The following is a 15,780-nucleotide window of genomic DNA, read 5'->3' as shown; positions in this document are numbered from 1 at the left end:
GGGGATGGGGAGAGGAGAGGAGAGGAGAGGAGAGAAGACGAGATGAGATGACACAAGGTGAAGGAAGAGAGGAAAAGACCGACGGGGGGGGGGGGGGGATGCTTACTAAATCAGCCGCAGGAAGCCGCAAGCTGTTTGGTGTTATCAGTGAGAAAGAGCTCACTCAACTAACCGTGCAAAAAAAACCCAAAGAAACATCCAAAACTATTAGCATTCCCAGAGTAAGCATTTACGGCCTGGAACGTTAATGAAAGCTCCTCAGCATGGAGCAGTCGGTGACCTCTGTCTCAGAGTCTGTTGGCTCGTTGAAAGGCTGTTCTCTGAGGGAGGAGTGTGCTGAATGATGTTCAGCTGCAGACAGGGATAACTCAACACTGTCAGTACAAACACTAACTAATGATTCCGTCCCCCCATCCTCCCAGCATGCAATGGTTGGGCCTGCATTTCATCATCTCTCTCTCTCCCTCTCTCTCTCTCTCTTTCTCTCCCTCTCTCTCTCTCTCTCTCTCTCCCTCTCTCTCTCTCTCTCTCTCCCCCCCTTCTCCCCCCCCCCCTCCATAGTTCGAGGTGATTTAGAGGTGGTTGTGTTATTCAGTATGGACAGTGCAGGACCGGCCTGAGCAGAATATCGGGTTTGTGTCAGTGTCAAGATTCAGTGAGGCGGCGTTAATTTGTCATCCTTTATGTTTGACCTCAGCTTAACACCTCGGCCCCCCTGTTAAACAGTGGGGCAGATCGATCAGATCCCCCCCTACTGTGTATGAGGACAGCTGATCAGCCAATCTGTGGACAGACAACACATCACGGCATGTATTCACAGGCTTGGAGATCGGTGATGTGCATCGGCAGAGGGTCAATATCCGCTTTTGTTCAGTGAAGGGTTTTGATTGAAAGAAGAGAACCAAAAGAGAACCTCAAGGACATACAAAGTGTCATAGGATTCCGTCTTTTGGGTTGAAGAGACAATTCGGAGGAAATACTGTCCGTCGGATCCGTGTCACAAACGATCACAGAAAGACCAGAAACCCTCATTAAACGGTATAGTCTGTTGAAACACTGATAAAGAGGTTGAATTGTCTTGCTGCTCGCCTATTGAGCTGTTGCGGAAGCCACTCAGATAGTCATCAGACACATCTATTGAGCTCTTTCATGGAGAGGGCTATTCATCTGTTCTATCACAAGACTTGGCCATGAACCTGTGACCTCTTTCGTTTATGTTTGGAGATGAGCCCATCACCGCTGTTTCACTGTTTCGGCTCCGCCATAATACTGCAAATGATCACCATAGTTTCACCTTTCCTTTCAATGGAGTAATCACTGATTCCACAAAAATTAGATAGGTTTGCAATAGATTGGAACAATTCAGGTCTGTCAAATCAGTGATTGCCTCAAGGAAGGAAGGAAGGAAGGAAGGAAGGAAGGAAGGAAGGAAGGAAGGAAAAAAGATAAAAGGGATGCATTTTCAGAGTATTGTAACCAGGTCTAGGGCTCAGGTTTAACCCATGGTGACACATGCCCCCAGCCCTCAGATCTGATCAAAGACACTGCGGGGGTATTTCCCCTACCCTACCTGGTCTGGGGTAAACGATTTCTAATGAACCCCAGAAGCCCTTGGATCCCCTCCTGTTGTCTCCAGTTTTAGATGCAGAAGATTTAAAAGGTTTAATAGATGGGCCTCATTCTCTCCATGTCTCTCTCTCTCTCTCTCTCTCTTCCTTGTTCCTCTCTCTCTTGTTCCCTCGCAATTAAGTAAAAAAGGCACAGACTATAGGGAGTTGTATTTTAGAGGAGACAGGAGTCTGCTCTACAGATGCAGAAAATTTAAAAGGTTTAATGGATGGGCCTTGTGGTTGTCTCCATGTCTCTCTCTCTCTCTCTCCCTCTCTCCCTCTCTCTCTCTCTTCCTCCCTCTCTCTCTCTTTCTCTCTCTCTCTCTCTCTCCCTCCCCCTCTCTCTTCTTCTCTCCCCCTCTCTCCCTTTCTCCTTCTCTCCCTCTCTCTCTCTCTCTCTCTCTCTCTCTCTCTCTCTCTCTCTCTCTCTTTCTGAAGGATGCCCCCATGTGCTCCTCCCGTCTCCTCTGTTCCCTGTGGTCCGTCTGTTTGTGTGTCAGATTCTCGAGTCCATCTACCAGGAGAATGAGAGCTTGTCTTAAAACAGACACTTCCTTGTTCCTAACTCAATGTGTGGACATGTAAGGCCTCACTCAGGTCTTAAAATATGATGATTATTATTTCTACTGATTCCGTAGGAGTTGGCTGAACATGGAGTTGAACAGAGAACGATGTCTCTGTTTTAAGAATAGTGTATCTTGAAAGGTTTTCAAGGGGGTGCGTTCTTTTTCTCTCTCCGTTTAAAAGGGGGGGAACAGTCGTGTCAGTGTTTCCCTAACCACTTTGCTTTGGGCACTGCCCGCAACGGAGGGAAAAAGAGGTCCAAGTCACTCACAGTTCTGCTTTGGGAGAAGTTATTGTTATGTCTACTTCTAGGAGGTGTACCGTTACATGCTGAGCTATGGGAGTAGTGGCTATCTCTCTCTCTCTGTCTCTCTCTCTCTCTCTCTCTCTCTCTTCTCCCTCTCTCTTCTGTTCTTGCCCTATCTGTTTCACCCATAATCCAATCTGTATGAAATAAATCCCAAACCAACTGAACTAAAGAAAGAGAGAGGATGTGTTTGAGTACAGGTCTTGTTCAGTGAGCGTGTTGAACCTTGAGGAAGTGATGATGTGTGTGTGTGTGTGTGTGTGTGTGTGTGTGTGTGTGTGTGTGTGTGTATGTCTAGACCCCTGTCACAGTGGGACTGACGTAGGACGGCCCCCCTGAGTCAATAAACAGGAGGAATGATGGCCCTCAGCAGACCTGTCCCTCAATGTTCACAGACAGATTACACACAGGTTTGACCATTAACACACTGTACAGTACAGTACACACAGTTCAGTATGTGAATCCTTGCACCATTTTCTGGGGGGTTTCGCATCGGAGCCTGACATTAAAAAAGCATTTCATTCATCCACTATTTTTCTTCCAACTATTGTGTAACTTGGTAAGGTCATGTAGTTTTTGCTTTGTTGTTTTTGCCATTGCCGAGGGTTCACATATGTATTCACACAAGACATGTTTAGTTATCCATGTTTAACTATTTCTATGTATGTTTTATCATGTTGGTTTCACTTTGAATGTGTGGAGTAGATTGTGTAGATTAGTGAAAAAAAAAAAAAATTAAATGCGTTTAAATCATAGGCTCCAACATAACAACATGTGTAGAGGTTTCACATTCTGCTTCTTGGCACTATACTATGTTAATTTTTGATGGTGCTTTAGGATCCTTATCAGAATATATTAGATACACAACTACACCAGTACATATAGAAGATACTCACTCACACACACAAGCACACACACACACACAGGCACACACACACACACACGCACGCACACACACACACACATGCACACACACACACGCACGCACACACACACACACACACACACACACACACACACACACACACACACATTCTTTCACACTCCCCGCTTTTGCTTTCATGGCATGTGTAAGGTCAGCATGACTGAAACCTCTGGATTTGCAAGCGTAGGTATTTTGAACATGTGATTTATGACTTTTTTGTACAGTAAATCTGTGAAACTGCTCCACTTTAACAAACCACATAAAAATATAAAGTATGGCCAACAGACGTTCAATTTAATGATGAAGTGAAATATCTTGAAAGGTGGAAATCCATCTTCAGAGTGAGGCAGTATGTCAAAGCAGTATTTCAAGCTTCCTTGACTAAAGTTACTGATACTTCTCAATGTTATGTTTCACTCTGTTGTCATTTAAACCATATCAGAAGCTTAAGTACATTTTTTAAGCCAGTTTAGTATATGGTTGATTCATAAATTCTGAGTGTAGACTGGAGTCTCTGTTGTGCCATAGTGAGGGGCTAGGCTCAGGTTTCTGTGTGTAGGAAATAAACTGGTGTGTAAATTCACAGGAACGGCAAATGAATTAGTAAGAAAACAGAAACAGCTGCACAGCCACTCATCTAGTGTTCCTGCTTTCTCTGAGCGGAAAGTTCAGAATCATTAAAAGAACAAACTGCACAATAAATCCATGCTGATAAGCATCAGACGACCATTTTAGAACAGACATTGTTTACACTGTGAGATTATCTCACGTGGCTGACAAAATAGAGATTTGGAATCAAATCTCACAGGATTCCAGGGCAGAGAAGTTCCTTTGGAGGAAACAGATAAGACTAATATTATTGTAATGTTAAAGCCTTAAAAAGACAATTGGACAGAGATGGTGTATGACTAAAGCTCTATTGTCAGTGTGGAGTGTGTTCAGTAAGCTTGAAAGGCTTGTCGGGGTGTGGGGGAGTATTGAACAGAAGCAGACTCACGTCCGCTTTGATGGCGGGACCTCCTGTGCTTGGACACCAGATCTACCGTATGAAGTCATAACATGACTGCTGGAAGAAGACCTTCAAGTCAGCTGTAGGTGTTCTACACTCTTATAAAGTTGAAACTGTTATCTGTTTAGTGTTATAAGCATGTTTTAAGTGTAGCAATGATTTTTTCGGAAGTACATTTTCACATTGACTCCATTCAGTGTAAGTGAAATGTGTGGAGGTGTCTCATATTGTCTGCCTGGAATGAGATTAGTGCTGGGTACTTCTGTCCAGAAGTCTGCTTTTGTCAGGGTGCTGAGGGATTCAGAGGATCTGTCTAATCCCCCACTAAGAGGAGCTTTTCCTGGGCAGCGGGCGGCCATCGTTCCCCTAACCACCAGGTATGCCTGGAGCTGCTCCAGCCCAGTCATTGACATGCTAATCTTCAGGGTTACTCTTCATGTAAACACTCATCAATCAGACTCAAGGTGTAGTGTGCCGTTGGCAGCCGGGGTGGAGAGAAGAGGATTATCACATATACGGGCGAATGGAAAGACAGTTTAGATCAAGCAGTTCTACCACAGACCAACGTTTGATAATACACCTTGTCAGTTGGGTCATACATATAAGTATGCATAGGTAATTTAAGCTATTTTTGATCCACTCTCAGACATAAATCTTTTGATGAGGTCGTTTGAATGATATGAGCAAGGTGGAAAAGAGAGGATTGCGGACTAATTCCAACTTTTCTGAGCCGTACTTTGTTAACTGCTTTTTTCTTTTTTTTTTTTTTATGGTGCTTTAGGACCCTTAACAGAAGATGTTAGATACACAACTATCCCAGTACATATAGAAGATATGCATTCACACACACACACACACACATGCACAAACACACACACACACACACACACACACACACACACACACACTCACTCACACACACACACACACACACACACACACATACCACACATACACACGCCACACACACGTGGGATTGGTTATCTTGTTCATAAGGTCTTGCTCTTATGTAACAGAGACCTGGGAGACCTGATGAGAATGTAGGGGTCAAAACGGCATCCAGAAACACACGTGGGAGATTGAACTCTAGTGTGGAGTCCTCTTTTGAGTCTTATCTGACCTTATGTAACAAACACACAGTACACACTCAAATAGAAACGAGGTCCTAAGACCTGAACGCCAAACACCTCAGGACAGGACTGTCACCTGATGCTGCCATGTGCCTAACAGTTAAAGTACCGCAGTATAGTACCACAGACAGTCTGTATTCAGTACACACACAGTCTGGATTTAGATGAATTGAGTTAGTTTGTTTGAAGGAAATTCGGAGTTCTTATCAATCACGTCATCGAGCAAACGTCATAGTCATGATAACAGTAGGGCAAAAATATATCGTCTGGTAAGTGTTATTAGGCTGTGAATTAAGGTTTGGAAATTCTGAGATACTGTATGCCCTGATATTGTTGTTTAATGTCTCTGTACATTGTGACTTTTGAGAGGTGTCAGATCCATCTCTTCAAACAACTAATGAAATCATTCATCTGCGTGTGTATCTGTCAAAGGAGGTGATTTGGTGGACAGTATAAACATCGGCTAGAAGAGTCCTACCAATGATGTCACATTCATTGTGTCAATCAAATGTCACTCATCTATGGAAGCCTAAAGAGGTCAGTTAGAGGTGGTCTCTGCTGGCGCTGTCTAGTTGTTCATTTCATTTGACCTCCTGTGAATGAATAGTGACAGTTTGCTCTGTAGGCCTACGAAACAGACGTCAAGTTGTTGCAAACAGTAGCCCCGCAATTCGACTCGTTTCCGACTGAGCCTCGACCTTGCGAACCTCTGGCTTGCAAACACATGCGACTACCGTCTCTTCAAATACCTGATGTAAACCAGCTACGCTTTCGAAAAGCTAGCTATTCGACAACACGGTGAGGGTATTTTAACTTGAGGAGTGTACCATCTCAACTCGGTTACACTTAGGCCTGGCCTACTTTGTTTTAACTTCATGCCTTCTCTTCCAGCTGTCTCTCTCTCTCTCTCTCTTCTCTTGCACAGCTCTCCATGTTTCCATTCTTCTGTTTTTTTTAAAAAACAATTTAGAATCAAACAGCCTGTGAATCACAATCACGATTTGGAGCGCTCCAAATAAGATCAACTTAACGGAGCGACACTCATTTTTGATTTTGTTTTTCCTTCACACCTCAGGGCTTCTGTATTCATCCGATATTTATTTCACAAAAGTATTTCACTCAACACTTTGCAAAAGTCTGACCTAAATCCCCCCCGCCAGCAGCAGGAGCAGCAGCGGCCTGGGGCCTACGGTGGCAGGGCAGAACCTCCCTGACGTCGCACTTCGTGACGTTTTCTGTGAACATGCACTCGACGTGGGACACCGAGTGAGACTGCGTACCTTTTATAGACAGAGAGATCTCTAGCGGATGTAAATCGCAGGTAGAAGAGGAAGGTTAAAATATTCATGGAGATGGATGATAAATACACGTGGGTGGTACAACAGAACAGAGCTCTCCTGATCCTGCCGTTTGGTGAATATAGATGCTATACATTCTACATTTCATCCCATGTAAAGTAATACAATACAAGATACTTTACCATTGTGTACTAAACATAATCAGCGTTGGATGTCATACATGACTGACCAACAAGAGGTAACTGTTACAGTACTTTACCGTAGGCTACGGTAATGTAGTGTAATCCATATGAGTGCACTGTGTACTGTACTGTAGTTCTGTATTTGTATTGGACTGTACTGTGACGGAGGGTAATCACATTTACATGTCGGAATTTTCGAGTCAGCACTTTTAATAACCAGCCGCCTTCACAAACACCCTCCAAAAAACGGTTTATTATTCTGGACATATTCGAGAACACGCTCAAACGTGTCACTGTCGTAGAAGGGGGAAAAGTAAAGGGGCAGTTTGCTCCATAAACACTTAGGCGGTGGTGTGTTTGTCACCAGTAAAGGTTCTCTGCCACCCTCTCGTTGCCTCGGGAAAGGGCGGGGCAGTACCCTGTTCCCAGTCATTTATTCATAGCTCTGCGGTTTTTTTACCCTATTTTTCATCCATTTTTCATTAAGAAAGAGTAAATCACCAACAGCTTGTGGTTTACTCCGTCATGAATACTGTATGCCCTATCCTGTATATTTATGCCGTAACCCTCCTCCTTTAAAAGACGTCCATAGTGGAAAATGATTGTTTTAACTAGTCAGTCTTCAAAGAGGCGTTCTCTCTCAGTATCTATTCACTAAAGAACCGTGGTTGATGATGGTGGTGATAGTTGTATGGGAGTATTTCCCCTGTATGAAACAGTAGTTGAACAGAGGAGATTGCTCCAGTGTACCCTAAACAGGTTGGGTTGGTCCTGGCAGCTCCTGGGGTGATGAAAGGCAGGCCCCCCTCTCGGCTGCTCCCCAGCCAGCCCTGACTGACTGCTCACACAGCTGGCTTCCATCACAGGGAGAAATGTGTGTGTGTGTGTCTCTATGTGTGTGTGTGTGTCTCTATGTGTGTGTGTGTGTGTGTGTGTTTGTCTCTATGTGTGTGTGTGTCCGTTCATGCGTGTCCGTTCATGCGTGTGTGTGCGTGTGTGCGTGTGCATGTGTGTGTGTGTGTATCCGTCTGCCCAACATATCTATCATAACAGGGGGGAATACAAGTGCATCTGTCCCAGCAACCTAATATCCGTGGCATCGGGTGGGACCGCATGTCTGAGTCATGTGTCACCGCCCATCTCAGGTAAGGGAGTCATACGTCATACGAAGGTATTTTAATCCAGTCACGGACATTCCTTCAGCTGCATATGTTTACGCGGACACAGAAGCAAAAGCCTTGCCCTGACGAATCACCCAAGTATTTTCTCCAAGCTGAATCCCTTCCGTTCAGCCACATCATCCCCGTACGACAACCAAGACAAGTCGTAGATCATCTCTTGCATAGCGCCTCTTACAGTAACTCACTGCTGAGCGCCTTTTGAGTAGGGGGATGGCTATGCAGGTCAGACCAGTATTGTAGGGGAGGGGGGGGGGAGGGGGGAGGGTGCTTGTGGTTCATTTACTGGTTTCAGGCTTGTTGTTTGATTTGCTGAGCCAAATCCTCTCGTTTAGAGGATTATGTTCTCAGCCCTGTGAAGTGTAGAGGGGGAAAGGGCTCCAACGAGAGTAGGTGGAGGTCAGAGAGAGAGAGAGAGAGAGAGAGAGAGAGAGGTGTGGTAAGGCAGGTCTGTAGGCAAGGGGAGGTTGATGGGAGAGACGGTGGAGGGTAAATTGTGTGAAGGTGGCAGGGGGTGGTGGTGGGGGGTGGAGGGGGGCTATAGGCATGGGCTGTAGTACGGGGGACGCTGGGGGAGAAAGGTGGGAGGCCAGATCTGAAAGAGGGGGAATGATGAAGGCAGGGGGTGTGGAATGGGGGTGGGGGGGGGTGGGAAGGGGCTGAGGGGCTTGTGAGATCTGAGGGTTGGCAGTACTTGTGTGGCTAGGGGGTGCAACCAGGAGGAGGGGCATTATTTGTGAGGGGCTGAGTGAGCATTGATGAGGGTGGAGGGGGTGGGGGTCCCCTCACTCTCTCAATGGGTATCGAAAGACCCCCTTCACTGCCCCCCCCCCCACCCCCACACCTCCCACCCCTGAAGACAACCCCTTCAGTACTCTGAGAGGGTCAGGCCACTTCAACCCCTCTCTCTGTTGCTCTGCGTTTAGACCATCAGTCTCTCTTAGGACTTTATCCAGACACTGAGAAAGTCTCCTTGAAACTCACAACTCCATTAGGACTCTGTATTATAAACCCACACACAGACACACACACACACTCAAGGACATGTCCCTCTCTTTTATTGGACTAATGTTATTCAGTGTATTTCTAACTGTACCGCGCCTGAAAGGCGAGAAGCGAGGGAGGATTATATTCAGACGTTTACAAGCTTGTAAAAGCTGAAATCAGACGCTGCGCTGGAGAGATGAGGAGAGTGTGTGTGTGTGTGTGTGTGTGTGTGTGTGTGTGTGTGTGTGTGTGTGTATGTCTGTGTGTGTGTGTGTGTGTGTTTGTGTGTGTGTGTGTGTGTGTGTGTGTGTGTGTGTGTGTGTGCGTAAAGGTTCAAGATATTTGATAGTGCCCGAGAGAGGAGGAGAGGAATGGAAAGAGAGAGTGTGGAGAAGTATGAAGTATGAGAAGGAGTATAGAGAGAGACAGAGAGAGAGAGAGGTGTAGAAAGAGAGAGAGAGAGAGAGAGAGAGAGGGGTAGAAAGAGAGAGAGAGAGAGAGAGGGAAAGGTAGGAGTGGTAAAAAATGTGAAATGAAAAGGGCAGGAGAGTGGTATGCAGAGAAGATCTAAGTGGAGGACAGTGAAGAGAGGAAGAGTGGAAAGGAGAGGAGAGAGGGATGAAATGAGTAGAAGTGGAGGACTCTTGAGTTGCCAGTCCTGAATAGCATCTCTATGTCAGGGAAGGAGGGTTTCTCACCAGCCTCTCTCTCTTTCTCTCTCTCTCTCTCTCTCTCTTTCTCTCTCTCTCTCTCTCTCTCTCTCTCTCTCTCTCTCTCTCTCTCTCTCTCTCTCTCTCTTTGGGTCTGGGCCAAAAGGAATACATTACACACACTATATTCATACAGGCGGTTTGTCACTTAATCAACATCAACAGTTTCCTTCTTTCATTTCATCTTGTCATACATGTATGGGTAAGTCAAAAAACACATCATGATTGCATAATATCTAATATAAGTATCATCTTTGCATAACTATTGACGTACTTTACATCATATTAGCGGTCACTGAAGTATTACAACAACAGGATTCACCCTAGACATGAGCACACAACGATGTTCTGTGTGCGGCACGAAGTCAGCTTATCATGTGATTACTCTAACGAACCCGATCGCATTCCACGAGCGAGAGAGCGAGAGAGAGAGAGAGAGAGACAGAGAGAGAGAGACAGAGAGAGAGAGAGACAGAGAGAGAGAGAGAGAGAGAGAGAGAGAGAGAGAGACAGGGAGAGAGACAGAGAGAGAGAGAGACAGAGAGAGAGAGACAGAGAGAGAGAGAGAGAGAGAGAGAGAGAGGGGAATTACATTTCAATTCCAGTTGTCAACAGAACAGGAAAGAAAGACAAAGTGTGGTCTAACGCTCTCAAGTGGGCCCATTCACTCCTGCTTTACCTCAACAACAGCTCTGTCCCGTCTCACCGTGGCAGATTGGGTTACATCGGCGGGATAATGAACGAGTGTGTCACCGCTGCCAATCTCACGTTTTGAAAGAAAAGGCCCCTGTCTGTTCCAGCGCCTAATCCCGTCTGTTCGGGAAGCGCAGTCTGAACGGCGACACTGGTTGCTTCTGTACTCCTCATCCCGCAAACACTAGCAGGCATTAGCATAACGATGAGGCCCATCCGCTCAGCGCAGGATTAGTTCTGCTCCTCTCCCGGTGTCTGATAGAGTCTTTATGCGCATGGATACGGTCTGTTAGTGCTCTTTTCCCTCAGCCCCCACCCCCCCCCGGGGTTGGGACCACGGCATCATCATTCACCACAGGAAGGAAACAGCTTGCACGGGGTCAGGTGTTGGGTTGGGGGGGGGGAGGTTGGGGCGAGTTGACGTTCCGTTTCGGAAGAATTTCGGAGGAAGGACCGGGAACTCCCACTTGGGCCGTGATGGATGTCTTGACAGTTTGTCGGTTGTTTGGTGCCTGCACTCTATATAGACTGGTTCACCCTCATTAGTTTGTGAAAACAACAACAAATGATCTTCTCTGGATGGTTTGTCGCTTATTACATAGACACACAACAGTGGAGGCTGGTGGAGGTAGAAAATCGGAGGACGGGCTCCTTGTAATGCATGGAATGGAATGAGGAATGGTATCAAACACGTGTGTTTATATACAGGGTACTGTATATGTGTGTGTGTGTGTGTGTGTGTGTGTGTGTGTGTGTGTGTGTGTGTGTGTGTGTGTCACCGTGGGCCCTGTTTCCTGGAGTCAGTCTGGGGCCATCATGTGAAAAGTCGAGATCACACTCAACATGTTCCTGTACCAACGTTATTGTAGCTGAACTTCTTCATTGTGGTGTGACCGGCAGAGTGTGGTGAATGAATTAGAGAGGCAGACACCAACATTACAGACAGCAACAGGGACAGTAGAGCCTCTCTCACCATGATCCAGACACTCAGATAGCGCTGCATGTGTTGGAGTTCTATGGAGCCTCCTGAGGAGTGAACGCCCCCCTAGAAATCCATTCGCTACGTGCGATTTAGATCAATGACATCGGGGCATTGTGAAGGAGCCAGTCACACATCATGCTTGCTATCTAAGTCTGAAGACTGTAGACCTGTGGGATGGACCGTGAGAAATGAATTCCCATTTTTGGGGGGTTTGATGTTGACTGTTGACCACCCCCCTATGAGCACACAGTGTACACTGGGAAAGTGTTGGGCTGAGATCTGTGACGTTTGGCATCAGCGATCGGATAGATAGCCTCTGGCCGGGAAAAGAACACAGCAGCAGACAAGACTGCCGAAGCGGATCCAGTTGCGTAAGCTTCTCACCACGCGGTCACGGAGAAAGACAGAGCATCAGATCCATCTCAGTCGTCATCCGCAGAAGGTAAACCGTATGTCGGTTTCCCCCAGACAGTGCACCATTTGTCCTCCTTCACCACACAATGGCTGACTCAGAGGGGCTGAGATATTTTCCAAGAACTTTTCGATGATAACAGCGCATGCTGTCTTCAAGGGATGAAGAAAAAAAACCTGCTGTTTATGTAGACTTTTATGTAATTGTACTGTACTTTGTTTTTATTCCTAAAACACAAGCGTGTCGTTTTTGTGGAATCAGTATGTCATTACGGTTTTACTAGTGTTTACACTCTTTAGAGTGTGAGTGTGAAATAATATAGTTTGGCAACAGGGGCGGCATTCAACACTTTATGAATTCTTTCACACAGACAGTATCCCCTTGCATGTACAGTAACTTCAAATTATTCCAACTCCAACATGGCACAACCCAGAAGTGCCTCAGCAAAGCCTTGAACTTTTTGGCAAATAAAGACAAAACTACCACTCATAGAAAATAAAACAGATTGGCAGCAAAATCTTGTAAATCCTGCCAGAGTGTCTCAATGGGATGAATATGATTAAGAAAGAGAGACACAGAGAGAGAGAGAGAGAGAGAGAGAGAGAGAGAGAGAGAGAGAGAGAGAGACACAGAGAGAGAGAGAGAGAGAGAGAGAGAGAGAGAGAGAGAGGGAGAGAGAGAGATCTTCCAGAGACTGAGACTGAGAGACAGATGTAGAACCAGGAGAGATCTGGAGCAGGGGGAAGTGGAGGAGAGAAGAAGAGTGACAACCGCTGATGGAGTGAGGGAGGGAGGGAGCAAGGGAGGGAGGGAAGGAGGGAGGGAGGGAGGGAGAGAGGAAGGAAGAGAGGGGTGTGTGTTGATGAACCTCAGAGATAGCGGAGGATGTAGAGGTGTCTGACAGGTCAGGACAGAGCTGGATTCATCAGGCGAGTCCCGACCTGCTGGACAGTTTCTGTTCATGTTAAAGGAGCAGTCTGTCACTTGGGTTGTGTTGTAGGTCGCACCTCTTAAAGGCTCGATTGATATTTGTGCTACTTTTATTTTCTTCCTTGATAGCCTGTCTCTGTGCCCATGAAATACTGACACAGCCAAAATATACAGTACATGATATGCAGAGTATATGATCCCTGTGATTGATATACAGTAAGATTATAAAGCCTGTGTTGTGTCCGAATCTATCCCTGGCACGAATACTGCGTAATCTCAGTAAACAATCGTTCACAATGTTGTGCAATGTTAAACAACAACAACATCATCATGTGTAGCATGGTAGATCTTAATGTTAATCTCACACATGTTTGATACATGTATTTACTGTAAAAGCCAGATGACCTTTGAGCTTTGTTGTAATTACTGGTTTTCCAAGGGGCTTGGTGGATCCTTCTGTAACCGAAGCAGAGCCCATTCTCAGAGCGACTGGCCACATGCCCACTGCAATTCGCAAGCTGTCCTCATTACATTTCTATTATACCTCTCTCTCTCTCTCTCTCTCTCTCTCTCTCCTTCTCTCTCTCTCTCTTTCTCCCTCTCTGTCTTATTCAAGGACACTAAAGTCCTTGGCCCTCTTTTCCACAGTGGACCAGTGAATTGATGTTTGACTGAGAAAAGTTTTTTTTTTTTTTGGTGTGATTTCAAGATATACCTAGCTGCATCAAAAACATCATGAAGAGGGATAGATAGATAGACAGATAAATATATATATATATATATATATATATATATAGATAGATAGATAGATAGATAGATAGATAGATACTGTAGACAGATAAATATATACTATATTACTCCATTAATGCAGACTGTGTTGCCCATTTTAGAGCAGTTGAAATACAGAGGTCTCAGGGTTAGGGGGCAGCGGTGCAGAGAAATAGGAGCTCAGTGTATCATAGAAAGCAGCCACACAATCCTCTGTATTACTCACTCGGGCACTCTCTGTCTGCTACTCCCAACTGTCTCTCTCTCTCTCTTTCTCTCTGTCCTCCTTTTCTCCTCTATGTGCCCTCCTGTCTTGCCCAACCTTCCTCCCTCTCTCTCTCTCTCTCTCTCTAGCTCTCACAGTTTCTCTTACTCTTTTGCGCTTTCCCGTGCTCTCTCCCGTGCTCTCTCTCATGCTCTCTCTCTCTCTCTCTCATCCCTCCTCCCGCCTCCACTCTCTCTCTCTCTCTCGCTCTCTCTCGCTCTCTCTCTCTCTCTCTCTGGCTGCACTGTCTGCCTCAGCTGTTCTCACTTGCTCTCTGTGCTGTGAGCTGTGTGGATGAGGCTGTGCTGCTGAGCTGAGCTGAGCTGAGCTTTAGAGTGGAGCAGTGACTACAGAGCGAGTGTCTCCTCAGACTGGGTTTACCCACTAAGCAGACTGGATTAGCAGCTGGGACAAACTGGACCTGTGTTTCTTTCAACAATTAAAATAGAGTCTGTGAACAAAGGGCTGAAGGGTTAATAGACATAGCCTACGAGAAAGAGTGACACTTCAGGGAGGTGTTGGAGCAGAGACCCATGTTAGGACTGGCCTTTAGCCCAACTCCTCTGACTGTCTCTGGGCTCGTTATGGTCGGGCTCCCCCTGCCTCTGACCCTCTCCTCCGGGGCGATGTGAGTCTGTTTGTGTGGGTCTTGGTTTTGGCATTGTTGGGTTTAGCTCAGTTAGGTTTGGCTGGGTTCGGCTCACTCACAGTGACACTCACCGGTACCTCCTGATCCATTTGCAGGTTCTATCCCGCTGGACTGGGACCCTGATCCCTTGACCCCTTGACACAGGACAGGTTCTGGTTCTACAGAGACCCGGTCCACTTTTGGAAGAACTGGATTGAAGGACATATATTCTACCTGTACCTACTGGACTCGAGGAGTCGTGTTTTCTGGAGGACCCTCGCCCTGATCCAGGGCTGATTCTAGTTCTTTCTTTTTTTTCTGGAGAATTCGACTGGAAGAAGACTGTTTTTTAGGGATCTCTCTGGCCTCTCTCTCTCTCTCCCCCAGGACCATGGGATCTCTCTGGGGGATTGTGGTGCTGCTGTCTGGGGTGGTCCTGCTCGGGACAGGGGCCACTGGAGCCCTGCAGAGCAAGAGCAACGTTCCGCGGCTAAAGCTCTCCTATAAAGGTGAGTTCTCCACCTTTACACTTTGCCTCTTACTGCTGTCCAGTACTTAAACTAACTCATTTTCTACTGGTGTTCGATAAAGATGTGGTGGCAATATTTCAATAAAGTTGCTTTGTATTTACGTAACACACATTGTTAGGGCCTCTGATTGTATTTTTTTTTTTGGGGGGGGGGTATGTTTGTATATGTAAAACTGTCGATTTAAAATTGATTGTAACAGATACATTTGTTTATTTGTATGTCTTTGTATGAACCTATCTGTGTGGACTGCTATAATAGAGAACCCTCTCTGTATCCCCATGGACCACATGGTATCTGTTGGCTCTGACTGTATCTGTGGACTCGCTGTGACCCGACAGATAGATAGATAGATAGATAGATAGACAGATAGATAGATAGATAGATAGATAGATAGATAGATAGATAGATAGATAGATAGATAGATAGATAGATAGATAGATGCATAGATAGATAGAGCTAGATAGATAGATAGATAGATAGATAGATAGATAGATAGATAGATAGATAGATAGATACATAGGGCGGCCACTGCTAGAAACTCGACCCTGACATTGATTTTGCTCAGTTCTTAAAGTGCTATGCGCCAGGTTGAACTCAAACTTCTCTCGTTTCATAGAGAGGACTATAATAATGCTGTATCAGAGATATCGATACTCTGAATGTTCGATGATA

At 45.8% G+C, this 15,780-nt stretch overlaps 1 protein-coding gene across 2 annotated transcripts in view; it reads left to right on the top strand.

The window, feature by feature from the left end:
* Positions 1-14,969: 14,969 nt before the first annotated feature.
* Positions 14,970-15,780, top strand: part of sema3ab (sema domain, immunoglobulin domain (Ig), short basic domain, secreted, (semaphorin) 3Ab) — a gene marked incomplete at both ends in the record, with an annotated part of 28,214 nt that continues 27,403 nt past the window's right edge. Inside the window, one exon of one of the 2 annotated variants that reach the window (XM_083667208.1) lies at positions 14,970-15,087. In XM_083667208.1, coding sequence (XP_083523334.1) covers positions 14,970-15,087 — 118 coding nt within the window. The remainder of the gene's footprint in view (positions 15,088-15,780) is intronic. The other variant, XM_083667209.1, reaches the window with a different exon arrangement.

Source organism: Argentina silus (genome assembly GCF_951799395.1).
Source record: "Argentina silus genome assembly, chromosome: 3".
Lineage (NCBI taxonomy): Eukaryota > Metazoa > Chordata > Actinopteri > Argentiniformes > Argentinidae > Argentina > Argentina silus.
Note: the sequence above shows the minus strand (reverse complement) of the source record. Positions and strands in the feature narration are given on the sequence as shown.